The sequence below is a fragment of the Cololabis saira genome, chromosome 2 (assembly GCF_033807715.1).
Source record: "Cololabis saira isolate AMF1-May2022 chromosome 2, fColSai1.1, whole genome shotgun sequence".
NCBI lineage: Eukaryota > Metazoa > Chordata > Actinopteri > Beloniformes > Belonidae > Cololabis > Cololabis saira.
The window spans coordinates 2,555,398-2,581,928 of NC_084588.1; the positions used below are offsets into that span (position 1 = coordinate 2,555,398).

Genomic DNA, 26,531 nt, shown 5'->3' on the forward strand with positions numbered 1-26,531 from the left:
ACCACAATTCAAACATGTCATGAATTTAGTGATTTATCATTTAGTTTAATTGTAGAACTTTGTTGGGTGTAACATGTCAAATTCTCCCTTGTGCCCACACAGTCCTCGCACTTTACTTTACTTCATGTATGTTGGACCAAATCACAACAAAAGTAATATCAGGGCACTTTGACAGAAAAAGAAACCACATTCAAGGTAAGTCCAATTAAAGAAAATACAGGACTGTCTCAGAAAATTAGAATATTGTGATAAAGTTCTTTATTTTCTGTAATGCAATTAAAAAAAATAAATGTCATACATTCTGGATTCATTACAAATCAACTGAAATATTGCAAGCCTTTTATTATTTTAATATTGCTGATCATGGTTTACAGTTTAAGATTAAGATTCCCAGAATATTCTAATTTTTTGAGTTAGGATATTTGAGTTTTCTTAAACTGTAAACCATGATCAGCAATATTAAAATAATAAAAGTCTTGCAATATTTCAGTTGATTTGTAATGAATCCAGAATGTAGGACATTTTGTTTTTGTAATTGCATAACAGAAAATCACAATATTCTAATTTTCTGAGACAGTCCTGTATATAACCCAGTCAGAACTAGTTTGTTATAATGTGCTTATAATCTTTTTCATTCCAATTCAATCCAGTTTATTTGGCGTAGACTAGAGCACTTTTGGGATGTGGCTGAACGGGAGAATTCAGCCGGCAAAAATGTAAAACATGGGCCGAGATCTGTGAGGAAATGTTTCCAGCACTTTGCAAAACTGGCACCACAAAGTTCTAAAGCATGTCTAAAGCAAACGGGCCCAAACCAAAACAAGATGTCAAACAGTTTCAAATGCCTAAAGGAAGGGAAGAGAGAAGCCGTTTTAGCTGGACTGGTGAGCCAGCAGCACAATATAATTTACAATGTTGCTTTAAAAACCAGAATCTATTAGATATAAACTTGCTCCAAGCCATTCCAGCCATACAAGTTACATCTGTTGAGTCAAGCCTCATGTTACGATTCAGTGGGGACGTTTTAAAGATGAGGAACATTATTAACAATAATGATGAGGTTCAGAGTTCCTGGAGAGTTGAATTGTTACTGTCGACCAGGGTTCGTTCGTTCGTTCGTTCGTTTTATTTATTTTGAACCTGTATAAAAAAACAAGAAGAAAAGATAAGAGAAACAAATACAGGTGGGCATTCCACCACATAAAGAAAAAAAAACACATCAAAACACATATTTCAGTTACATGTTCGAACAGGAGTGGGAGGAAGTATAAATTTATTTAATCCCACCCCCTTTCTACAACTAAACATAAATTATATGCCTGTATTTACGTTTTATATTATACACTAATTTGTATAAATATATATATATATCATTTTTACAAAAATAACCTGTTTAATACCAAACGTAAGCTCTATCATAAATATAATATAACTATGATATAAATATAATACGTATATCTAAGTATATAAACATACAAAGACAACATGATAAATAGCAGAACACACAGCTGCTGATCTTTAAACACAGTCTTCACTTTTATACCTCAAATAAACTGTCTTTATATTTCTTCTTAAATTGTTTTATTCTTTTAACTCCAAATTCAAATCGTTCCACAGTTTGATTCCACAAACTGATACACAAAAACTGGGGGTGATTTACACTTAATATTTAAAGTTATAAATTAAAAAAAAAAAGTATTTTTTATTTCATTTTTTAACTCTTGGGGGCCCCCTAGTGGTCACGGGGCCCTAAGCAGCCGCTTAAGCCTGATTTATGGTCCGCGTTAAATCGAAGCCGTAGCCTCCGCCGTAGGGTACGCGGCGACGCGCACCGTACGGCGTGGGCCCTGCGTTGGTGTAACGCGGAACCATAAATCAGCCTTTAGTTCGCTTATGCATTGGGCCGGTGTTCTGCCAATTTCTGCTGCTTTGTCAAAAAATGCTCCCTAATGGTTTTCTACCTTTGTAGAGCTACAATTTTACTGTGTTTTACTCCCTAAACCACTTCCTTTTTCCCCCAAGTGGTCCTTGTCTCTTGTCAGGCCGTTATTGTAATTAAGAATGTTCTTAATGACCTGCCTGGTTAAATAAAGGCCAATGACTGAATGAATATCAAATAAAGCGATATAATTGTTTTTTTTTCTTCCTCTCTTTATCATATAATGTTCACAAAGTGTAATGCAATTCATGTCATGGGTAGTTTATTTTGAAGGATCAAATACTCAACATCCCATATTATCAATTTAGCGTGGCAATCAAACTTTGAAAATCGAGTGTGCGCATGCGCAGAACCAGGAAGTAGCATTTCTCGGCAGGTAGCAGAAATGGTCAGAACACCGGCTCTGCTTTTCAGTGAGAATACAGGACAGCTGTGTCCCTCGTTTCAGTGGGTGGAAGAGGTCAGTCCTGGTAAGGTGGTGGTTGCACAGATTCAATAGCTGTATTGGAAAGTATACAATCATCAACAACTTGCAGAGAAGACTTACTCATCGATATTTATCATAGTTTATAAGAATACACAGATGTGGCATAGACGTACAGTTCTGTTGGTACCAGCACATGAGGGAGGAACAGGGAACGAGGGTGCTGATAAATGAGCAGAAATGGCTCTGCAAAACGAAATAACAATAGCAGTTCCACTAGGAAAAGGAGAAGGTAAAGCAATCATAAAGAAGAAAGGAATGGAAATGTGGCAGAAAAGGTGGGAGGAAGATCAGAAAGGACAGGGATATCACAAAATACAAAAGTTTATCATAACAAAGAATTATACAGAAAGGAACAGAAGGAGGAAATAGTCATAACAAGACTCAGACTGGATCACACAGGATTAAATGGCACTTTGTATGTTATGGGAAAAAGGGATAGTGATAAGTGTGAGAACTGTGGAGTCAAAGAAAACAGTGAACATATTCTAATGTATTGTAACAGGCTACAGGAAAAAGTGAGAGAGGCAGGACGTGAGTGGAATTAGAGGGGGATCCTGGGAACAGAGGGAGAGGGGGGTGAAATCACCAGAAAGACTGATTCATTTCTTAAAAGACACTAGGCTGATAAATAGAATTTAAAATAGGCTAAATGAAATGATTACACACTTTTGGGACACTCTTGTACAGTAGGTGGCGGTATGCACCTTAAAGTTAAAGTTAAAGCGAAGAAGAATAAGAAGCTCCGTCCCTCGGTGTAGGAGCGGACCGTCACCCCCAGGGGGCAGCAGTGAGACACAGCTCTGTCCCTCGGTGTAGGAGCGGACCGTCAGGGGGCAGCAGTGAGGGACAGCTCCGTCCCTCGGTGTAAGAGCGGGCCGGCTCCAGCAGGGGGCAGCAGTGAGACACAGCTCTGTCCCTCGGTGTAGGAGCGGGCCGGCGCCAGCAGGGGGCAGCAGTGAGGAGAGGCGGAGGAGAGCGCTGCGGTGAACAGGAGAAGAAGAGGAGGAGGAAACACGTGGTTATGTTTTCATTTCTGCTCCCAGTTTCACGACTTTCTGCAACAAACTGCGGCGATGGAGGGTAAGTGCTGCTGTGGGGAAGGGTTAAAAAGAGTCAGTGGTTAGAATATGATTAAGTTTGAAAGTGGAGCTTTAAAGGAGCCCAGGTAAAGAGAACTCGTAGTTAGGAAGTGATCATTGCTGTCACATAGTTGATGAAAAAGTGTTTTCCCCTTCCTGATTTCTTATTTTTTTTGCATGTTTGTCACACTTAAATGTTTCAGATCATCAAACAAATTTAAATATTAGACAAAGATGACACAAGTAAACACAAAATGCAGTTTTTAAATAGAGGTTTTTATTATTAAGGGGAAATAAAAATCCAAACCCACATAGTCCTGTGTGAAACAGTGATTTTCTCTTCCCCCCTGTTAAAACATAAATTAACTGTGGTTTATCACATGTTTGGAAAGCTGAGTTCACACCCAGGCCTGAATACTGCCACACCGGTTCTCAATCAAGAAATCACTTAAATATGACCTGCCTGACAAAGTGAAGTGGATCAAAAGATCCTCAAAAGCTAGACATCATGCTGCATCCAAAGACATTCAGGAACTAAGGAGAAACAAAGTAATTGAGATCTATCAGTCTGGAAAAGGTTCCAAAGCCATTTCTAAAGCTTTGGGACTCCAGTGAACCACAGTGAGAGCCGTTATCCACACATGGAGAAAACATGGAAGAGTGGTGAACCTTCCCAGGAGGAACCGACCAAAATGACCCCAAGAGCAGCAACGACTCATCCAAGAGTCAGTAAAGACCCAGAACATCCAGAGACCTGCAGGATCACCTGCCTCAGTTAAGGTCAGTAAAGACCCAGAACAACATCCAGAGACCTGCAGGATCACCTGCCTCAGTTAAGGTCAGTGTTCATGACTCCACCTTAAGAAAGAGACGGGGCAGAAATGGCTGCATGGCAGAGTTCCAAGACCAAAACCACTGCTGAGCAAAAAGAACATAAAGGCTCGTCTCAGTTTTGCCAGAAAACATCTTGATGATCCAAGACTTTTGGGGAAATACTCTGTGGACTGACGAGACAAAAGTTGAACTTTTTGGGAGGTTTATGTCCCATTACATCTGGTGTAAAAGTAACACAGTATTTCAGAACAGGAACATCCTAGCAACAGTAAAACATGGTGGTGGTAGTGTGATGGTCTGGGCTGTTCTGCTGCTTCAGGACCTGGAAGACTTGCTGTGGTAAATGGATCCATGAATTCTGCTGTCTACCAAAACATCCTGAAGGAGAATGTCCGGCCATCTGTTGGTGACCTCAAGCTGAAGCCACTTGGGTTCTGCAGCAGGACAAAGATCCAAAACACACACGCAAGTCCAACCTCTGAATGGCTGAAGAAAAACTAAATGAAGACTTTGGAGTGGCCTAGTCAAAGTCCCGACCTGAATCCCATTGAGATGCTGAGGCATGACCTTAAAAAGGAGGTTCATGCTAGAAAACCCTCCAATGTGGCTGAATTACAACAATTCTGCAAAGATGAGTGGACCAGAATTCCTCCACAGCTGGAAAAGACTCATTGCCAGTTATGGCAAACGCTGGACTGCAGTTGTTGCTGCTGAGCATTAGGTTTAGGGGGAATCACTTTTTCACACAGGGCCATGTAGGTTTGGATTTTTATTTTGCCTTAATAATAAAAACCTTCATTTAAAAACTGCATTTTGTGTTTACTTGTGTTATCTTTGTGTAATATTTAGATTTGTTTGATGATCTGAAACATTTAAGTGCGACAAACATGCAAAAAACACAAGAAATCAGGAAGGCGGCAAACACTTTTTCACACAACTGTATGTGCAGTTTCAGAAGTTAGCGCTTGAAATGATCTGCAGTGTTTGTTCATGTGTCCACAAAGACTGTAAATTTTGCTTGGCAGGCCGGATTTGACCAATTTTTTTCTCGCGGGCCGCATGCTCAAAATAACAAAAACGGTGCAAATTTTTTTTTTTTTTTTCTAATTCTTGTTTTTTACTTTTGTTATCTAATCCAATATCAGTTTAGTTAATTTTAAAGGAAATATGCACTTTGTTTACACTCTAATTATGTAAAATATATTTCTTCAGGATCTTTTCTTGAGATTTCTCATTTTTTTTCAAATTATGTAAGATACTTTTAATATCATTTTACAAATATAAACAGAAACAAGTATGTTTTTTTTATATTTCGCTTTTTTATAGGAAATGTAATTAAAAGCAAAATCTTTCTTATTACATCTGAGAGTGTTTCTTTGTGATTTAGAGATTTTTCCAGTACAATTAAGTGTATTTATTTTTAAAAATTGGCGCGGATATTTACCCCAGTGTGCCGAAAAAGTCAGCACTTCTTTTAACTGTTTTACTTTGTCACTATCCTCGTATTCAAAACTGAAATTCTCAGAATAAATATCTTCTATCATCTTTTTTAGCAGTGATATTTTTCCTGCGAAAATATATAATAGTAGTCAGTTAATAAAAATAAACAACCGTCTACAAAGAAATAAAATCGGCAAATGCATTCTAGCGGGCCGCACATTTGACACCCCTGCTGTAAATCATTCAAGTCAAAACTGCACATCTGGAACGAGCCGGCCTGTTTCACAGGTGGGAACACGCTCAGGTGTCCTAACGCTGGGGGTTTGTGTCCTCTCAACAGAGCACCTTGTTCGGACGCCGGTTCCTCAAGATCTGGTGCAGGTTCTTGGTGTTAAGGTAAGGGGGTGCAGGATCACAGTTAAACTAGAATATACACCTGCTCCGGTCTTGCTGTGCAAATTATTATTTTCATGTCATTTGTGCAGCACAAACCCGTATTTAGAAAAAGCTTGCACACCTAGGCCCAATCCCAATACACCCCCTACTTTCTTTCACTACACCTAAAAAGGAAGGGACAGATTTTAGGGCACTTGAAATCTTCCCAGGTCTGTCCCAATACTCCCCTTACTCCTACTTTCAGCACCACCCCTAAAATCAGGAAGCTGAGAGCTAGAAGCTGTTTTAATTGCTTGATTGATTGATTGATTGATTGATTGATAAATTTCAGCTGTAGCGCTGTTAATATTCCACTTTATTAAGTTTTAATATTTTTTCAGGCGTAAAAGTAACCGTTAAGATCCCCAACCTGGGCTCAGTTTATCCAAATAACGCCTGTTAAGAAATTTGACCCGATGTTTTGGGGGAAGAGCCGCCGGCTCGGAGCAGCAGCAGCTCACGGTCGGGTTAACCTGCACCGTCGTCCCGGGGAGAAACCTGCAGCTCTGTGGAGAATTACTGCTGGCTGAAATAAATCATTTAGGAAGATAAATGTTGGTTTAATAGATGAAATCTAACAGTTGTAGCTACGCCTGTTAAGAAATTTGCTCTGAAAATTTCGAGATTTCTGCCTGCCGGCTCCGGAGCTGATTTATGGTTCCACGTTACACCAACGCAGAGCTGCGGCGTAGGTTACGGCGCGCGTCGCCGCGTAACCTTGGTGGTGTAACGTTGGTGTTACGCGGAACCATAAATCAGCCTTTATTCTGGCGAGGTTTGAAAAAGACTTTGCAACAACGGGCAAACGAGTGATTATGTACATTCACTGAGTGAATGGGTCCCCCCTTATGATCCAGGTCCTGGTCCAGGTTTCTTCCCTCCTAAAGGGGAGTTTTTCTTGCCACTGTTTGGCTTAAGGTTTTTCTCCCACTAGGGGAGTTTTTACCTGCCATTGTTTATGTAATAATTGCTCGGGGTTTATGTTTATGTTTATGTTTATGTTTATGTTTATGTTTATGTTTATGTTTATGTTTATGTTCATGTTCTGGATCTCTGGAAAGCGTCTAGAGACAACATCTGTTGTATTAGACGCTATATAAATAAAATTGAATTGAATTGAAAAATTGAATATTATGAAAGTAAAATATATATTTCTCGCTAGAAATGTAATCAAAATGCCTTTTTATGCAGAAACTAACTCAAAATATTGATTTTATTCACTAAAAAATAAGAAATGTCCGCCATGTTTTTTTTTTAATTCAGTCTGCAAATGACGACAAAAAGCATTCTGGGAAATTTTTCTGTCCCTAGATCAGCTAGTGAACATCGGAAAACACTCGCTCCGTAGGGACAGATTCATAGTCACTACACTAGTTTTCTTCACTCCCCCTAGGTGGAAAGAGGAATTGGGACACCACTACCCTCCCGGGAACACGCAAAATTTAGGGGTAGTGATGAAAACGAGGAGTAGTGGGAATTTTGGGACAGGGCCTAAGCCTAACATCATTGAGTGACAGCAGGGGTAAGGGAAGTTCGTTGTGGGGAGGGAATGTTTAATGTTTTGTTTATGTGCAAGTGAAAATCAGTAAAAAGAACTATGAAAGAAAGAGAAAGGCTGCAGCCAGTGTGTTTGGTTCTCCGTGTGGTCTCTAGCCTCAGAGCAGCTCCCGGGCGGCGGCCTTCACTGAGGCCTTCCTGGAGAGCAGCGTGCAGCACGCTCCGCGCCACGACGTCAAGGACATGCTCAAACACAAGGCCGTGATCCTGGGCTACGGCCGGGCCAAGAAAGACCGGGCCGACAGAAACAAGAAGAAAGCCAAGGGGCTGAACGCGTGTCAGAAGAGGAAGCTGAAGATCTTCCAGATTAAACCTGAACACCAGAGGTGTGTTGGGTGGACGGGGTCTGTCGTGTGTGCAGGCCGACCTCTCTCACTTGCTTCACTGTCTCTGTCGTTATCGTCATAGGTACGAGCTGTTCCTGCCTCTGCACGACCTCTGGAGACAGTACATCACCGACCTCTGTGGGGGATTGAAACCGTCAAGGCAAGACAGCAGGAGCTCCTCCCTCAGACTTACTCCTGCTGGTTCAAACACGCACGTGGTTGCTACTGCGTATTCTGTCCACAACAGTGACTATGACTACGTTTACATGCAGTAAAAATTGGGGTTATTGCTAATATTCCGGTTAATGAAACATTCAGAATATTCCGTTTACATGGTAATTAATCATTCAGGATATCTGGATCAAACCAGCGACGCACGGAGAACATCATGACGCAATTACCGTCATTTCTGCTTCTTCTTCCTGTATCCAAATTCAAAACAAATGCTGCTTCGTGCAACTTTTCTCTCATCTTCTTGTAAATCTTCTATCCCGGTACTTTCTACCGTCTACAAATGCAGAAATGTTCATATCCTTCATTACATTTATGAAGTGATTAGTCTCCTCCTGGTCTTGGTTTCTCCGTGTTTAGAAGAACTTCCTGGACTCAAAAGACCAGGATTCCTTGTGAACAGAGCATGTGCAGAAAACAAATTCATGTTCCGTTTGATGGGGATATTCCGTTACGTTTACATGACCCAATATTCAGGTTTTAAAAGGAGTAACCCAGGGCTCATATTGGGGTTTTTAAAAACCTGAATATGAGCAAATTCCGTTATTCAAAGGGGTTATTGGTGTTTACATGGCCGTGCAGATTCAGGTTATTGCCAAAATTTGGGTTTTAAAGGGTTATTGATGCATGGAAACCGCGTATTCACTGTGACGTTGTTTCTCCAGTAATCCTCAGTTCGTGCAGCAGAAGTTCCTGAAGGCAGACTTCCACGGCGCCATCATCACAGGTAGCTTTTTAGCCTTCTTCAACGTCGACATGCTCGCTAACATTTGACCTGTATTACCATTAGAGATGGGAATTGATAAGATTTTTCCAATTCCATTTTCGATTCTGTTTAACGATTCGATTCTTTATCGATTTTCATCTGGAAAAAAGGAGAACAAACAAACGGGTCAATTAGCATCTACTTTGTTGTATATCTTTGAACAAAAAAATAGAAGTGAGGTGTTGATGACAGGAGAAGCTAGCGGTGACTGGAGCTGGTACTGCAGCGTCTGAGCAGTCACACTACGTCTCTCGTCATCCTCATCTAAATGTAATGCATGAGAAGGGATTCATTTAACATACAGGACTGTCTCAGAAAATTAGAATATTGTGATAAAGTTCTTTATTTTCTGTAATGCAATTAAAAAAACAAAAATGTCATACATTCTGGATTCATTACAAATCAACTGAAATATTTCAAGCCTTTTATTATTTTAATATTGCTGATTATGGTTTACAGTTTAAGATTAAGATTCCCAGAATATTCTAATTTTTTGAGATAGGATATTTGAGTTTTCTTAAGCTGTAAGCCATGATCAGCAATATTAAAATAATAAAAGGCTTGCAATATTTCAGTTGATTTGTAATGAATCCAGAATGTATGACATTTTTGCATTACAGAAAATAAAGGACTTTATCACAATATTCTAATTATCTGAGACAGTCCTGTAAGTAGCTAGTAATAGCAGGTTTTACAATAAGGCAAGTGGAGCTAACATGATAGGCAGTTTGTTAGTTACCTGCAGTGTTAAAGCAACACTATGTAACCTTTCCAGCTTAATCTAATATTTCATCAACATCAACTTCCAACAGGTTTAATGAACCTCTGTCATGGTCTGAGGGATCTGTATCTCCTTCACTGGCACTATGTAACTTTGAGGAGCATGGTGGGAACCCTTCCACACTACTGGTAAAGCACTACCGCTTTGGTCCAAAGGAGCCGCCAAACTCAACCAAAGCTGAAAGTTCCATTGTACTGCTTTAACAGTAGAGGACCGGCTAACGTTGTAGCTGCTACGGTTGAGAAGCTTCACTCCGGGCTCAGAGTGGATCTTCTTTTGCATGTTGCGAGTGTTTCCTCCCATTGTTGAAATGTCCGCATTGCAAGTATTGCAAGTCGCCCTGTTGTCATCGTTTTTGGTAAAATGTAACCAAACTTTTGAGCGTTTATGCCGCCTTGTCGCCATGTTTTCCTGCTAGGCGTGAATGCGCACGTTACGTAACTACGGTGCACGGTGACGTCATTCCCACTGGAATAGATAAGGGAATCGTTTGCAAAGAACACAAACGATCCCAAAGAATTGAAACACTGGGAACTGGTTCTCAACAAGAACCGGTTCTCGATTCCCATCCCTAATTATGATGTTAAATGGTGAGACCATAGACTTATTTACGTAGACGCCCCATCCAGTGTTCTTGCCCGCTGCTGCGATACGTCAACGTCGCCGCCATATTGGATGTTCAAGACTGCGCTGTAAACTAATACAAGTAAATGGACTTATTTACATAAAGCGCCTTTCTACAAAGAAATGTACGTTTTACGTCTCATTTATTCATTCACACACGCACTAATATACTTGGGAAACAGTTAGGCACCAAATATAATATATTTAATTTTCTCAGATGGCAAAAATAAGAACTTTATTGATTCCACATAGGAGTAATTCATGTTATATCAGCTATAGAGAACAAGGTAGTGCCGAAAAACAATATATATCCCCCTCATAAAAATAAGAAAAATAGAGAAACAGAACAAATTACTTTTTTTTTCAAATAAAAAAATAAGATATTTGAACCATTTTTCAGACAACAAAATAACATTTGAACAATTTTTCAGACAATAAAATAACGTTTTGTTGATGAGAAAATATGTTTCTCTATTTTTCTTATTTTTGTGAGGGGGGATATATATTGTTTTTCTGCACTACCTTGTTCTCTATAGCTGATATAACATGAATTACTCCTATGTGGGATCAATAAAGTTCTTATTTTTGCCATCTGAGAAAATTAAATATATTATATTTGGTGCCTAACTGTTTCCAAGTATATTAGTGCGTGTGTGAATGAATAAATGAGACGTAAAACGTACATTTCTTTGTAGAAAGGCGCTTTATGAAAATAAGTCCATTTACTTGTATTAGTTTACATCAGTCTTGAACATCCAATATGGCGGCGACGTTGACGTACGGCTCAGTGCTCAATGGGGCGTCTACGTATAAATGTCTATGGGTGAGACGATGGCGAGGTCTTCTACGTGCACAGACCACAACTACACAACCTCTTCATCCAGGTTGTGTTCCAGCGTGCGGCTGCTTCAGGGTGTCCAGGTGAGCACCAGTCCACCCGGCTGCAGCGCTGACACTGTTGTTTCCCTGCAGTGGTCCGGTCCCGGTGTCCGTCATACGTGGGAGCCTCGGGGATCCTAGTGCAGGAGTTCAAGCACGTCTTCAAAATCATCACCAAAGACGACAAACTGAAAGGTTGGAGATCTTCCCCTGCTAATGTCCTTCTGCTCGTTACAATGAGGGTCTGTTGCTCATAGCAACCGTGATGAACCAAACTGCTGCTCTGTTGGTTGCCGTGGGGAAGCTAAGATCCTCTACAGCAGAAGAGATCCAGTGATACCGATAAAACCCTGAGTGTCTTCCTTGCGGGGGAACTCTTCCCGTCATGGTCAGTGTTGTGCAAGTTCCTACTTCTCATGAACTAGTTCAGAGTTCAGTTCACATAGTTTGAAAATGAACTGTTCACATTCATAGTTCACTATTTTCATTTTGAACTATTTCAAATTCAGTTCATTTCAATATGTTTAGGTGAGAAGTACAAATGAAACGCCCCCTGTCCTAAAACTGTTCACTGTATACAATCATGTATTGTTCTAGTGCAGGGGTCGGCAACACAACATGTTTTAGAGCCAAAAACACAAAAAACTAATATGTCTGATGCCGCAAAAAATGAAAGGTCTTGTATAAGCCTTAGAATGAAGGCAAATGGCGAAAGGCAAAATGTCAAGAAAAAAGTCAAAATATCGAGAAAAAAGTCGAAATGTCGATAAAGTTGAAATGTCGAGATTAAAAAGGAAGAAAAAAAGAAGGAAAAAAAAAGGGAAAAAAAATACATTTCTGAAAAAGCTCCAGTAGCCAGGGTGGCTATTGGATCTCCTCCACACGGTGCAGCTTCCAGACGACAACAGGCCGCTCAGGTCAGGGAGGAAGTGCATGATCGGATGTTGTTGCAGAAGTAATCCCACACGGTGAGAAGGGTTAACACGGTTGTTCCTCTGCTGTCTCCGTCCCAGTGATTCCTAAGAGGAACAGCGTTTTCTCCGTGGAGATCAACGGCTTCGTCTCGCACATCTTCGGCAGCAAGTTTGAGCAGCGAGCCAGCGAACGCTCCGCCAAGAAGTTCAAGGTGAAGGGAAGCATCGACCTGTGAGGGCGTCGGTGTCGCCCCGGGAGGTGCTGACGCCCCGGGAGGGCCGGGACCGGCGGCCCCCCCTGAACTCCCTGGACCCCCTGAACCCCCTCAACCCCCTGAACTCCCTGAACCCCCTAAACCCGCTCTGCCAGAGCTGCTGACGCCAACACTGTTTTTGATTCACCGTTGTGGGACCTTGACTTTTTTGTAAAGGCTTTTTTTCCCCCGTTGTCCGTTTTTGTGAAGGAAAAACTTCCACCAGCCGGACTGAGCAGAGACGGAGCAACAAAAAACTCTCCTCCGTCAGGCTGTTGTCCAGCATTCTGTTAACACATAAAATAAAACATGTTTTTACGTTCTTGGTGATTTTTTTATTTTTTTTTGAAATTCTCTTTTCATTTAGAACAGCAGGATTCCATCTTACACGTTTTTACATTCAATCTTTAACTTAAATGATTTTGTCCCTACTGTCCTCCAGGTGTTTTTTATGAACAGTAATCAGAAACAATAACAGAAAAATAAAAAACAGAACCAGGGAGCACCCATGTTTACAATCATTACATCACATAAAAAATAGTTGACATGAAATCAGATGTGATTGCTTTCACATACTCAGTCCATTTGGACCAGATCTTATCAAAGTTTTCTTTCTCAGCCTTGAGGGAGGAAGATCTTCTCCATAACATAGATCTAGATGATCCCAATCCAGTCGTCCATAGTTCTACTTTGAACCATTTCCTTGTAACACATTACTGGCTGCCAACAGTATAGTCGGCAGTTTTTTGTCTTTTACATTCCATGTTTCCAACATTATGTCTCCCAAAAATACGTTCTTGGTGATTTTACTCAAAACCCCGTTCCCTGGTGGAGCTCCAACGTGAGGTAGATGTAGTGAACATGTTAAAGGGTTGCCATTGTTTGGCTGGTTTTTCCATTTTTTTGGACAGAAAACTGTTAAGATCGTTGTTTGTTTGTCTGGTGCTCCATAAGAAAACCAGGGAACAGAATCAAAAGTTATTACAAGCTTTTATTATATCATGCACAATGTTTTCCAGCCGGAGCTTCACTTCTCTCAAACCACAGAGGGAGGAGAGAAATACACACGTGGTCATCAATCCAGTCATATTTAGACTGAAAAGGGAGGTGTTGTGGACGTTATAGGAGCCGATGTTGGACCTTATCTGTGGAGAAAGAAACTTAAACATGTCACTTTCAGCCATATTTATCCTGCTGATTGTTTCTTACTTGAGATGCTAACTCAGCAAATACCTAAGATCAGTTAAACTTTGAGAAAAACTCAGTTTTAAAACTTTTGTTTCTCTTCATTGTCTTCACCTAAAGAAGAACTCAACTCATACCACCAGTGTAGAATCCTATAGAAAACCCCTCAAACCTTGAACAATTTCATAAACTCCTAACAAACGTTGAGTAATGGTCCCTGGTTCCTGTTCTGTTTCAGAGAATGTGTGGTGTTTCTGTTCAGCAGACTTCCTCCTCCATGTCTACGGGGGTGACGGCTCTCAGAGCAGTCCTGGGTAAAGCTGCAGGCCGGTACGGCCACCGAGGCTGCAGGCCTTCACCCACATCCCTTCACTCAGAATTTCTTTAGCCCCTTTTTTTGTGAGTGAAACCATTTTTTAACCATTTGACTCGAACCTGAATTGAATTAGATGCATATTTTTGAATGCCATGAACACATGGAAAACAAATTATTATCCAGCAATTCACTTTAATACAAAATAACAAAATGAACTGAATAAAATAAGTATCTTTCTTAAACAGAAACCTGTCCTGCTTAACTTAAAATAGTATAAATTAATATAAAACAATAGAAAGAAAGCCAAACATCCATTCTGTAATAGTGCACATTTTTAGTGCAATAACAAAAGTGCAAACAGAAAGTCTGTAGAAAACTAAACATATTTGTGTCTCAAAGGCCATGACTGTAGCTACAGTTGGAGTAAAACAGAACAAAATAACTTATGAACTCATCAGCTCAATGCCATTTTCCATTGGTATTTTATGACTATTTTCTGACTCTCACAGTAATACAGGACAAAGTACGTCTCTTTTCAGCTCAATACGGGACACAGACTTTAGTTTATAAATACGGGACGATTCTGTTTTTCAAGGGACCCTAGTAATGACAAACATAGGAGAGAAGAAGTGCATCATGGGAGGTCAGCCAGTAGTTTCTGCTGATAGCAGCAGAACTAAAGGGGCTGGGCTGAGAAAAGTTTAAAGCCTTAAAGGGGGACAGGTTGCACCCCAAAACACAAACCGGTCCCTGGTTCCACGAGGAGGACGGGGCCAGGCCTGCAGTCTGAGAGCCGAGCCCCGCCAGGAGATACAGGACTGTCTCAGAAAATTAGAATATTGTGATAAAGTTCTTTATTTTCTGTAATGCAATTAAAAAAACTAAAATGTCATTAATTCTGGATTCATTACAAATCAACTGAAATATTGCCTTTTATTATTTTAATATTACTGATTATTACTTACAGTTTAAGATTAAGATTCCCAGAATATTCAAATTTTTTGAGATAGGATATTTGAGTTTTCTTAAACTGTAAACCATGATCAGCAATATTAAAATAATAAAAGGCTTGCAATATTTCAGTTGATTTGTAATGAATACAGGATGTATGACGTTTTTGCATTACACAAAATAAAGAACTTTATCACAATATTCTCATTTTCTGAGACAGTCCTGTATGTAATAAAAATGATTTTCCATTCTAGCCAGTGAGTGAGAGTTGAGATGTCTCTAGGATCAGCTGGAGACATCACACAACAAGCAGTTACAAAAATAGAATCTTAACTTGACCAATAGTGTGAGCGGTTTTTCAGCGTAGCTGAGACGGGGCTTCCCTCTCTTCCATCTTCTTGACAAAGTGAAAATAGGGAAGGAAGTAGTTCTAGAAATCTGTTTACGTGCAACTTAGGAGACAAATCCTGGTTAAAAATGACTCGCCAGGCCGTCACAGCAATACTACTGTACACGGGGGTAATTCCATCCCAGTTGCTACACAAGTGTATTTTTGGAAGTGCTGACAAATATTCTTGTTAAGATTGTGAGTTTTTGCAGTGATCCATGTTACTTATCCTGTGAAGGACAGAGTCATATTGATAAGTTCAGAAAAGTGTTTTTTATTGTTGTGTTTTGATGTATTTGATGTAAGCCCAGTGGATATTTAAAGCTTACAGAAGGCTGCATTTAACTGCTGCTATGTCATTCCTGCAGTATTTCTGCAGGTGTTTTGGTCACTGCTATTATTTGGAATATATTATATTATTTGTAATCAGCACAAATTATCTGTCCCCATATGATCAAATCCACCAACCCCCTGATTGTTTTTTACAACTCGAGTTCTGGGTATTAGTAGTGGTAGTAGTGGTATCTAAAAATAAAGGTTTTTGATACAATTTCACTAAAATGGATGTCGTGTCGTGTCTGGTCCATTTATAAAATCAGGCCGGCTCCGAATGATCTTTAACTGTGTTCCTTTAGATGTGACAGGTTTTTGCTGCGTTGAGAGTTTGTTTAGGGACCGTGTCCAGCTCAAGAGTTTCATAAATTAATCTGGAATAAGATTTCTGGTTAGATACATGAATGAATGCACAAGTACACATAAAGACGGGTTATTACTACATTTACAGAGTGTATTTCTCTTGTGGTCACCTAGCAACCAAACTAGTTCCCTCCTTATCAATATACAGGACTGTCTCAGAAAATTAGAATATTGTGATGAAGTTCTTTATTTTCTGTAATGCAATTTAAAAAAAAAAAAAAAAAAATGTCATACATTCTGGATTCATTACAAATCAACTGAAATATTGCAAGCCTTTTATTATTTTAATATTGCTGATCATGGCTTACAGCTTAAGAAAACCTATATCCACTGGGCTTACATCAAATACATCAAAACACAACAATAAAAAACACTTTTCTGAACTTATCAATATGACTCTGTCCTTCACAGGATAAGTAACATGGATCACTGCAAAAACTCTAAATCTTAACAAGAATATTTGTCAGCACTTCCAAAAATACACTTGTGTAGCAACTGGGATGGAATTACCCCCGTGTACAGTAGTATTGCTGTGACGGCCTGGCGAGTCATTTTTAACCAGGATTTGTCTCCTAAGTTGCATATAAACAGATTTCTAGAACTACTTCCTTCCCTATTTTCACTTTGTCAAGAAGATGGAAGAGAGGGAAGCCCCGTCTCAGCTACGCTGAAAAAACGCTCACACTATTGGTCAAGTTAAGATTCTACTTTTGTAACTGCTTGTTGTGTGATGTCTCCAGCTGATCCTAGAGACATCTCAACTCTCACTCACTGGCTAGAATGGAAAATCATTTTTATTACATACAGGACTGTCTCAGAAAATTAGAATATTGTGATAAAGTCCTTTATTTTCTGTAATGCAAAAATGTCATACATTCTGGATTCATTACAAATCAACTGAAATATTGCAAGCCTTTTATTATTTTAATATTGCTGATCATGGCTTACAGTTTAAGAAAACTCAAATATCCTATCTCAAAAAATTAGAATATTCTGGGAATCTTAATCTTAAACTGTAAGCCATAATCAGCAATATTAAAATAATAAAAGGCTTGCAATATTTCAGTTGATTTGTAATGAATCCAGAATGTATGACATTTTAGTTTTTTTAATTGCATTACAGAAAATAAAGAACTTCATCACAATATTCTAATTTTCTGAGACAGTCCTGTACATAGTCAATGTTTAAAATCACAGGTAATGTTTGGGTGTACAGCCGCAAAAGCATTTTCCTCAACTGACAAATGTTGATTTACTTTTTTCTTCACAACTTCCCGGAACTCGCTTTCTGAGCTCAAATGTAGTTCTTGCTAAATATGTTCCTCAAGCTGGAGCTTCTGTGGAAAGCCCCTGACGTCACGGCCCAGGCCTATAAATAAGGCCTGGCTGCAAGGACGCTGTCAGTTAGAGAGAAACGTACTTGTGGGCGCACTTGTGGAACTATCGACTTCTTTTACTGCTTCATTGAAAACAACGACAGCAATAGTAAACTGCAGTTTGCTGAAGCAAACAAACGGATTTACACCATGGTGGATGAGCTGAGCGTGGACCAGAAGAACCTGCAGCGCATCCATGCTGTGGAGCTGTCGTTCGGGGCCTCGGGGAGGCCCCTGTGTGCCCCGGGCCGGGTTCTGGTGGGCGAGGGCCGGCTGACCAAGCAGAGCCGCCGCAGGACGCAGGACAAAGCCTTCTTCCTGTTCAACGACCTGCTGGTGTACGGGAGCATCGTCCTGCACGGACGCTGGTACACCCGGCAGCAGGTCATCCCCCTGGGTGAGCAACACATGGATTAATATTATTATTATCTCTGCCAATTATGGGGAAATAAGCTCATAAGAAAATATTACCAATCAATATACAGGACTGTCTCAGAAAATTAGAATATTGTGATTTTCTGTAATGCAATTACAAAAACAAAAAAGTCATACATTCTGGATCTGGAAGCCTTTTATTATTTTAATATTGCTGATCATGGTTTACAGCTTAAGAACACTCAAATATCCTATCTAAAAAAAATAGAATATTCTGGGAATCTTAATCTTAAACTGTGGTGGGGGGGGTCCCGGCACAGTTAATCTAAGTGAGCGCCGCGGCCTCCGTGGCGCACGAACCCGGAGACTGTTGGGGGGGGGGCTGATAAGAGGGAGGGGCCGAGGAAGGCGTTGAGTTGAGGGAGGTGTGGTTATCAGTAAGTGTATGTGTAGCGATGAGTCCGTGAACTTAGCCCGGAGCTGCTCTCAGCCAAATGTCCTTGATGTTATCAGGCGGCTCGGTACAGTTCTGAAAACAGGGTCCGCAGGTGTTCGTGGGAGAGGGGAGGGTTAGTGTTAGTGGGGGCAGAGTCATCTTGTTTACATTCCACCAGGAAGATTGTGACCAGAGTGATCGGTCCAAAACCGCCCTGTCAAGGCCAGATTATAGAATCAACAATTATATTGAAAACAGGCAGCCCAGTAATTTTCCGTCTGCCTTCAGTCCCTGGTCAGTCGACTTTTTTCTCAAAGTGCACAATGAAAAAAAAATCTTCCTCCTCTAAAATATTGTTTTTATTTTTCTCCTGCCTGGCCCTAATACTCTTCCGTAAGAATAAAATAAAATGATGTTTCCATCTTGCACTAACGCTGTATTTCTCCATCCCCCTTCCAGAGGACGTCCAGCTGGAGGACCTGGACGACGGTCTCACCCTGAAGAACCAGTGGTTGATCCGCACGCCGCGCAAATCCTTCTCCGTGGCGGCGGCGTCGCGGGAGGAGAAGCGGGCGTGGATGGAGCACATCGCTGACTCCCGGTCCCGCCGACTGCAGAGCAGCGAGAGCAGGGCCGGCTCCAGCGAGAGCAGGGCCGGCTCCAGCTTGGCCGTGGCCTGGGTCCCGGACGGGGCCTCCTCCGTCTGCATGCGCTGCTCCGGCCGGTTCAGCGTGACGCAGCGCCGGCACCACTGCCGGCAGTGCGGCCTGGTCGTGTGTGGGGGCTGCTCCCAGCACCGGCGGGTGATCCCACACATCCACCCCACCAAGCGCCTCAGGGTCTGCCGGGCCTGCCACTCAGGGGCCCTGGCCCGGGACGGGGGCCCCTGGAGGGGCCACGGCACCGGCAGGGGAGGCTCGGAGGAAGAGGAGCTGTCCGGTGAAGAGACTGTAGAGGAGCACGACCCCGGCACCTGGGGGGACCGGTGCTCCCCCTTCTCCTACCTCACACCACCACACAGGAGGTGCTGAGCAACATTCAGAGCTGCTCCCACCAGGGGCCTCCAAAAACTGTTTCCTAGGGGGGGCCAGAGGGGGCCACTTAAACTCTTGGGGTGGACACCAAAACCATCATCAAGACCATCATCAAAAAGCCATCATTACAGGATTGTATTATACTGTTGTAGTTTACAGGCTCAGAAATACTTAAAGAACTTTCATCTACTGATATGCATTTGGCCCTAATGATTTGGGATGAAACACATAACTGACGATAGAATCTATGACTCTGTTTACATGCAGTCAAAATTGGGGTTATTGCTAATATTCTGGTTACTGAAACATTGGGAATATTCCGTTTACATGGTAATTAATCATTCAGGATATCTGGATCAATCCAGCGACGCACGGAGAACGTGATGACGCAATTCCCGTCATTTCTGCTTCTTCTTCCTGTATCCAAATTCAAAACAAATGCTGCTTTACGCAACTTTTCTCTCATCTTCTTGTAAATCTTCTATCCCGGTACTTTCTAGCGTCTACAAATGCAGAAATGTTCATATCCTTCATTACATTTATGAAGTGATTAGTCTCCTCCTGGTCTTGGTTTCTCCGTGTTTATAAGAACTTCCTGGACTCAAAAGACCAGGATTCCTTGTGAACAGAGCATGTGCAGAAAACACATTCCTGTTCCGTTTGATGGGGATATTCCGTTTGGCGTTTACATGACCCAATATTCAGGTTTAAAAGGAGTAACCCAGGTCATATTGGGGTTTTTAAAAACCTGAATATGAGCAGATTTAGGTTATTCAAAGGGGTTATTGGTGTTTACATGGCCGTGCAAATTCGGGTTATTGCCAATATTCGGGTTTTAAAAGGGTTATTGATGCATGGAAACTCACTGTATGTGACCGGCAAGTGTTTTTTTTTTTTTATTGAAGCCAGTGAGGTGGCCAGCAAATTTGTAGCGCGGGCCGTGGCCACCCCTGGCCCCCCCCTGGTGGCGCCCCTGGCTCCGACGTCAGACTCAGCTGCAGCCGGACCGCAGACACGAGCAATCAGGCTCAGGCTCCTTTTTTTTTTTCAACATTATCTTTATTTGGTTTTCAAACTCCTTCCAATGATACACAAAAATAAGAGAGCTCTTACATAAAAGGAAACATCAACGGCAGCTGAATTATTGTCCAGCATTCGAATCATTCAGGTATTTATGAGATATCAAAAAGCTGCACAACAAAAAAGAAAGAAAGAAAAACTTAATAAATAAAAAACTAAACAAGAAAGTAGGTTTCTCTATGTTTCAAGGGTTAGCTCAAGTTATTTCACCATTGTGCATAGTTGAGAAATACAAACTCAAATGTACAATTCACACAGAATAAAGATTCAAGTATCAAAATAAAGGAGGTTATTTTAGAACCCTGCAGAGCATCACTAGTAACTACGCCTCATCCATCCACTCCCCACACCGCTTACATCCACACTCTCCAGATATTCATAAAAGGACCCCAAATGTTTTGAAATAATGATGGTTTGCCCTTTATAATGTAAGTAATCTTCACTTTGTGGTTTTGATATGATGCAGACACAGCGGGCTGTGGAGCTGTATTTATTTATTTCTTTATTGGTGTGTGATCAGAGGATTTTCAGCAGGACACTTGAGGTGAACTTCAGTTTGCCAAACTACATTACTGCTGAACTCAGATCAGCCCTCGTGTTTGTCCGTTCATCTGTAAATAAGAGCATTTGTCTTATGGTTTTGGTAGTTTCCTGTTTTATTTTGAAGCCCATGTTTGTGTTTCAGTTCTGGTTTGAGCTTCCTGTTTCCATCTGCCCTGATCGTACTGTTTCTACCTCCGTGTTTCCATGTCAGCTTTTCCTAGTTTTTTTTATTTATGTTTAAGCTCTAGTTTTTTGGAATCCTGCTCAGCAGAGATGTTTGTTTTTGTTAAAATAAACCCATTTTTTGGAACTCCTGTCTCCTGCTCTCCTACATCTGGGTCTGACTCCATCCTCATTCTTAACCATTTTAGACTAAACACCTGCATTAACTCTGTCTTGAACCATGCACAATAAAACTATTACAGAATGATTGGAGCATCATGAGTGATGATTAGTGAGTTAAGTGCTCAGATTTCCCGTCACTCGACACGTTTCACCCGAAAAAGCAGAACATCCTATTTCATTTTTAATCAACAGTCAATTAATGTTCAACCACATCTTTCCTTATACATAGTTTTAACATCAAAAAGATAAACTACCATAACTTTTAATGAACATGAGGGTGAAGACAGCAGATAGTTTTTAGTTTCAAAGGTTGAAGATTTGTAGCTGTGTGTGAGAGAGAAAGATGGAGAGATAATTTATCCTCACATGTCTGCACCATCAGAAATGTTCTTTGGTCAATAAGTCTGCAGAGAAACCGTTTTTTTTGTGTGGCAATAACGTCCTTTTTCTTTGAATGATGATTATCTGATGCAGAAAGTAGCACAGGACACCTGGACAGCAGGTGTACATCACACCTGGACAGCAGGTGTACATCACACCTGGACAGCAGGTGTACATCACACCTGGACAGCAGGTGTACATCACACCTGGACAGCAGGTGTACATCACACCTGGACAGCAGGTGTACATCACACTTGGACAGCAGGTGTACATCACACCTGGACAGCAGGTGTACATCACACTTGGACAGCAGGTGTACATCACACTTGGACAGCAGGTGTACATCACACCTGGACAGCAGGTGTACATCACACCTGGACAGCAGGTGTACATCACACCTGGACAGCAGGTGTACATCACACCTGGACAGCAGGTGTACATCACACCTGGACAGCAGGTGTACATCACACCTGGACAGCAGGTGTACATCACACCTGGACAGCAGGTGCAGTGAAATGTGCCTTAAGGTTTAAACTGAAGGAAACCTGCACCAAAGTCATTTCCTTTCAGTTCTTTGAAGTTTGAAACTTGTTTAAATATGCATAAGCAAAAATGTTTTCTTTTCTTTTTTTAATTTTATACCATTTATACACTGTGATGCAACACATATAATGAAAAATATAAGCTTACCTCTGGAGTTTGTTCTCCCAATCATAGAGTCACTGCAGTCGTCTACGGTTGTTTTAACAAAGAAGAGATGCTTTTTAACCCAGGTCTACATCATTTCACTTCCCCTCCTCAATGCCTCATGGGACAGATCTCCCTCATGTGACGGTCCCTGGACAGACATTTCTGCTGATTAACGCGCTACAGCCAACCGGCATTCACAAATGTAAACATGCTCTGATGATCAAATCCTAATCTTGCATCACATTTGTGATGTAAGATTAGAAATAATATATATATATATATATATATATATATATATATATATATATATATATATATATATATATATATATATATATATATATATATATATATATAATTATTTTATATATGTATAGTAATTTATTTATATAGCACCTTTCTTAACAAAGTTACAAAGTGCTTCCCAAGAACAATAAAATATGAAAAAAAGATAAAAATACAGAGCATAGTGGATAAGATATAAGACAGCAATTACCAAGTCTAAAATTAATAACAATATTCACACCACAATGAAATCTTTTCTAAAAGGGAATGTTTTTAGTAAAGATTTAAAAGCAATGGGGGATTTAGCTGACCTGATCTCAGCAGGTAAACAGTTCCAATTCCAAATATATCATTAGGAATGTGATATTTTGTTTTTATTTATTGTGTAACAGTATTATTTGCTGTCAGTGTAATTATGTTCAGTGTAACAGGTATGTTTTTTTTGTTTCTTTCACTGTGTAACAATATTCAACATTGCTGTCACCTTATTGTTCAAGAAAAGTCTCTCTGCACCAAATGTGTCCCCGTCAAACAAGCCCCAACACAAACATCAGGGACATTCTGGACTCTCGTGGTGCCTGGGCAAAGTTCCCAGGCGGCCCCTCCAACTCATCTGACACATTGAAATGACACATTTGTGTCATTTCAAAATAAAATCTAAACACCACTGCCTCACAACGCACAATTATTTCCATCCATGCACCTGAGTAGCACATTATTAAATGTCTAAACCATTCTTAGCTTGACAGTTAAGTGTAACTGGACAAAGCTTTGATTTGATGGCTGAATAAGGAGTTTTGGGGATAGTTATTTCATTTTCAGCCTGCTAGCTGAGTAAACAAGTCGAGTGCAGGCGTCGCAACATTATCAGGACAGACTGAGCTGCAATATTTAAATATGATGTACATGTTATTATATCAGCTAGAAATGATATGCAACCATCTATAAAAGACATTACTTTAGGTATTGATTAATTATACTTCTGATACTTAAAGAGTGCTTGTTAGATTGTAAATCTTGTACAAAAGTAAATTGTTGTGAACTTGGTCTCTAAATTGCAGGCCATGGTAAATTACTGATTTCTTTGTTGAAACTGTTAGATTTCAGATAAACAAGAAGGAAATGAGGATTGTGTAACTCCTTTTAGTTAAAAAACCCCAAAGCGTCATGTTGAAACAGTGCCGCTAATATCTCTAGGTATGTCAGTTCCGCTTTCTTTTGAAGAGCTTTTACAGGAAATGTAAAGCCTGTACCAATAGGCTATACAGCAGAGCAACAGGGTTGGTTTTAGTTAGGACGCGTGCTTTAAACCTATTCAAAAGCTCAGACGTAGGATCCAGGTAGGATATGCCAATCCATTTATTTGATATGCAGCAGCACTCCAGAAACGAACATAAATCCACTGTTTAAACTTATAACATAAACTTGTGACTGAACGCCACTGTCTGTCTGTGTTGCACGTCTTGAACATCTTGCACGTCTTGCACATCTTGCACGGTCAAAAACTGTCAGTCTTCCCCCTGTCGCACCCGAGTGCAATCACCACCCAGGAAGGTAATAATGGTTACCATGACAACCAGCCACCAAGACTGATTGACAGGTTAAACATGACGTCACCATAAGGGGGATGACAATTCATATTCAGTTTGAGATTAATTTAGTGTTATGTTTAAATAAATAAAACAAAATAAATCAAAGTATTTTGGCTCCAACAGGAAATACTATCAGAAAAAAGTCTGACTCCTTGCAAATGAGCCTGAGCTCAGACCGAAAGAGTCTCACGTGTTTCAAGTAGATTTTCACTTGAAATAAGTAGAAAAATCTGCCAGTGGAACAATATTTTTTTGCTTGTAATAAGAAGATAAATCTTGTTCCACTGGCAGATTTTTCTACTTATTTCAAGTGAAAATTTACTTGAAACAGGTGAAAATTGTCAAATAAGTTATTTTTCTGATGTTATTTTTCTGGTGATGACTCTAAATGTTGAAATAGCAGTAAAACCACATTCATTGATGAAATGACATAAGGGATGGAAAGGAGGGATGGCAGTTTTACAGGGGGGATGATTTGGACCGTTTTTATTTCAGGGGGGGATGATTTGGACCGTTTTTATTTCAGGGGGGGATGATTTGGACCGTTTTCATTTCAGGGGGGGGTGCCATCCCCCCTCATCCCCCCTCGTCCCCCTTCATCCCCCCTCATCCCCCCTCATCTCCAGTACTGGTAGCAACTATAGGGCAGTTTGCTCCTGACAACACGTGTAAGCTGAGTCCCTGTCCTAATGGTTATGAGCTTTTACAGTCATAAATGGTTGTTCCTGAGCATTCCTGTAAAACTTTCACTATGTGTCCCGTTTCCCTGACACATTAAACATCCATGTCAGAAGGGATTGTATTTGTGAAAGTGATACAGGATGAGCTTTGCTGCTGGTCCCTCAAGACTTTTGAAAACAAAACAACAGGACCATAATGGCCGGGGAAAATAAGGTTTGGGTCTGCTGTTGCTGGTTTCGTCTTCTACTGGGACACCTGAAATTACATTTGGATGCTGTACAAATACATGGAAACAGATTAAATTTCATTAATGTAACAATCATGTACAGTGCTTTACAGATGGCAGGTTATAAAAAGAAAACACTTTTTTAAATGGGTGAAACCAACAGGCCAGAGACCTCAAGTACAGAGTCGCTGGATTTCATTGTGAATCCTGGAGCAGAAATCTTGCCAACACAAAAACATTCAAATGTTGAAAACTGTCCGTACGCCCGGATCCACGCACGTTTCATGTGAACATCACAATCAATGTGAAATTGAACACGGATGTGTGAGCACGAGACTCATCCCTGTCTCTTCCCTCACGTAGATTTGAATATGATGATGAAGATAAATATCCATGAAAAACTGCTCATCCTAACAAGAAACTTGTAAAAGCAATTCAAATATAAAATAAAACGTTGACTGTGAGCTTCAGACACTCCTGTCAGAAGTTGAGTCCTGAAAAATTATTTATTTGGTGTCATTTCCTCCAATTTAAGATGTAGAAGAAAAAGAGCAGCTGCTGTAGTTGTGTTGACCGCATTGCGTATCATTGTTCCTTGTTTTGTGTTGCGTCCCCAAGAGTTGTGGGTTTATTATGTTTGTGAATGTTCAGTGTTAGTGCATCATTACAGTCTTTTATCATGTTTGTATTTAAGAACCGACACCAGAACCGAAGCTGGACCAACAACAACTCTGTGTTCCAGTTTGCTCCATGTATTTTATATGATCATAACGCTGCCCAAATTCCCATGTATTCTGCGCTGTACAACATCTAGAGAACATTTACCTAGTCCCCGCTCTCATAGATGAACAATGTTAACAGCATGAGTTTATATTTAATCCTTGAACAACCCGATTCTCCTCCGCTGCAGAAATAAAGACAAGTTGTTCCAACGTAAATTAAAAAAGAGTTGCTGTAACTCGGAGTGTTGCAGCTGCAGGAAGAGAGCAGTACTCGAGTTGTAAAATAAAATCAGGGGGGTGGTGGATTTTATCATATGGGGACAGATAATTTGTGCTGATTCCAAATAATATAATATATTACAAATAATAGCAGTGACCAAAACACCTGCAGAAATACTGCAGGAATGACATAGCAGCAGTTAAATGCAGCCTTCTGTAAGCTTTAAATATCCACTGGGCTTACATCAAATACATCAAAACACAACAATAAAAAACACTTTTCTGAACTTATCAATATGACTCTGTCCTTCACAGGATAAGTAACATGGATCACTGCAAAAACTCACAATCTTAACAAGAATATTTGTCTTATTTCTAGTTAAAATGTCTAATTTTAGTAAAAAACTAATTACACTTAAAACAAGACTCATAACTGGAAAAAACAACAATTTTCACCTGTTTAA

General features: G+C 40.4%; 2 protein-coding genes across 2 annotated transcripts; both read left to right on the forward strand.

Annotated features, from left to right (window-relative positions):
• The first annotated feature begins 3,426 nt into the window (after positions 1-3,426).
• Positions 3,427-12,601, forward strand: pop4 (POP4 homolog, ribonuclease P/MRP subunit). The gene is made up of 7 exons (XM_061708206.1): positions 3,427-3,506; positions 6,120-6,175; positions 7,868-8,097; positions 8,180-8,257; positions 8,994-9,055; positions 11,472-11,573; positions 12,392-12,601. Exons 1-7 carry the CDS (start codon positions 3,500-3,502, stop codon positions 12,526-12,528), a joined length of 672 nt encoding a protein of 223 aa, XP_061564190.1. The 5' UTR covers positions 3,427-3,499; the 3' UTR covers positions 12,529-12,601.
• Positions 12,602-17,567: 4,966 nt separating this feature from the next.
• plekhf1 (pleckstrin homology domain containing, family F (with FYVE domain) member 1) lies at positions 17,568-19,300 on the forward strand. Its single transcript, XM_061707814.1, has 2 exons — positions 17,568-17,855; positions 18,729-19,300. The coding sequence occupies exons 1-2, from the start codon at positions 17,609-17,611 to the stop codon at positions 19,298-19,300; spliced, it is 819 nt and encodes a 272-aa protein (XP_061563798.1). The 5' UTR covers positions 17,568-17,608.
• The last annotated feature ends 7,231 nt before the right edge of the window (positions 19,301-26,531 follow it).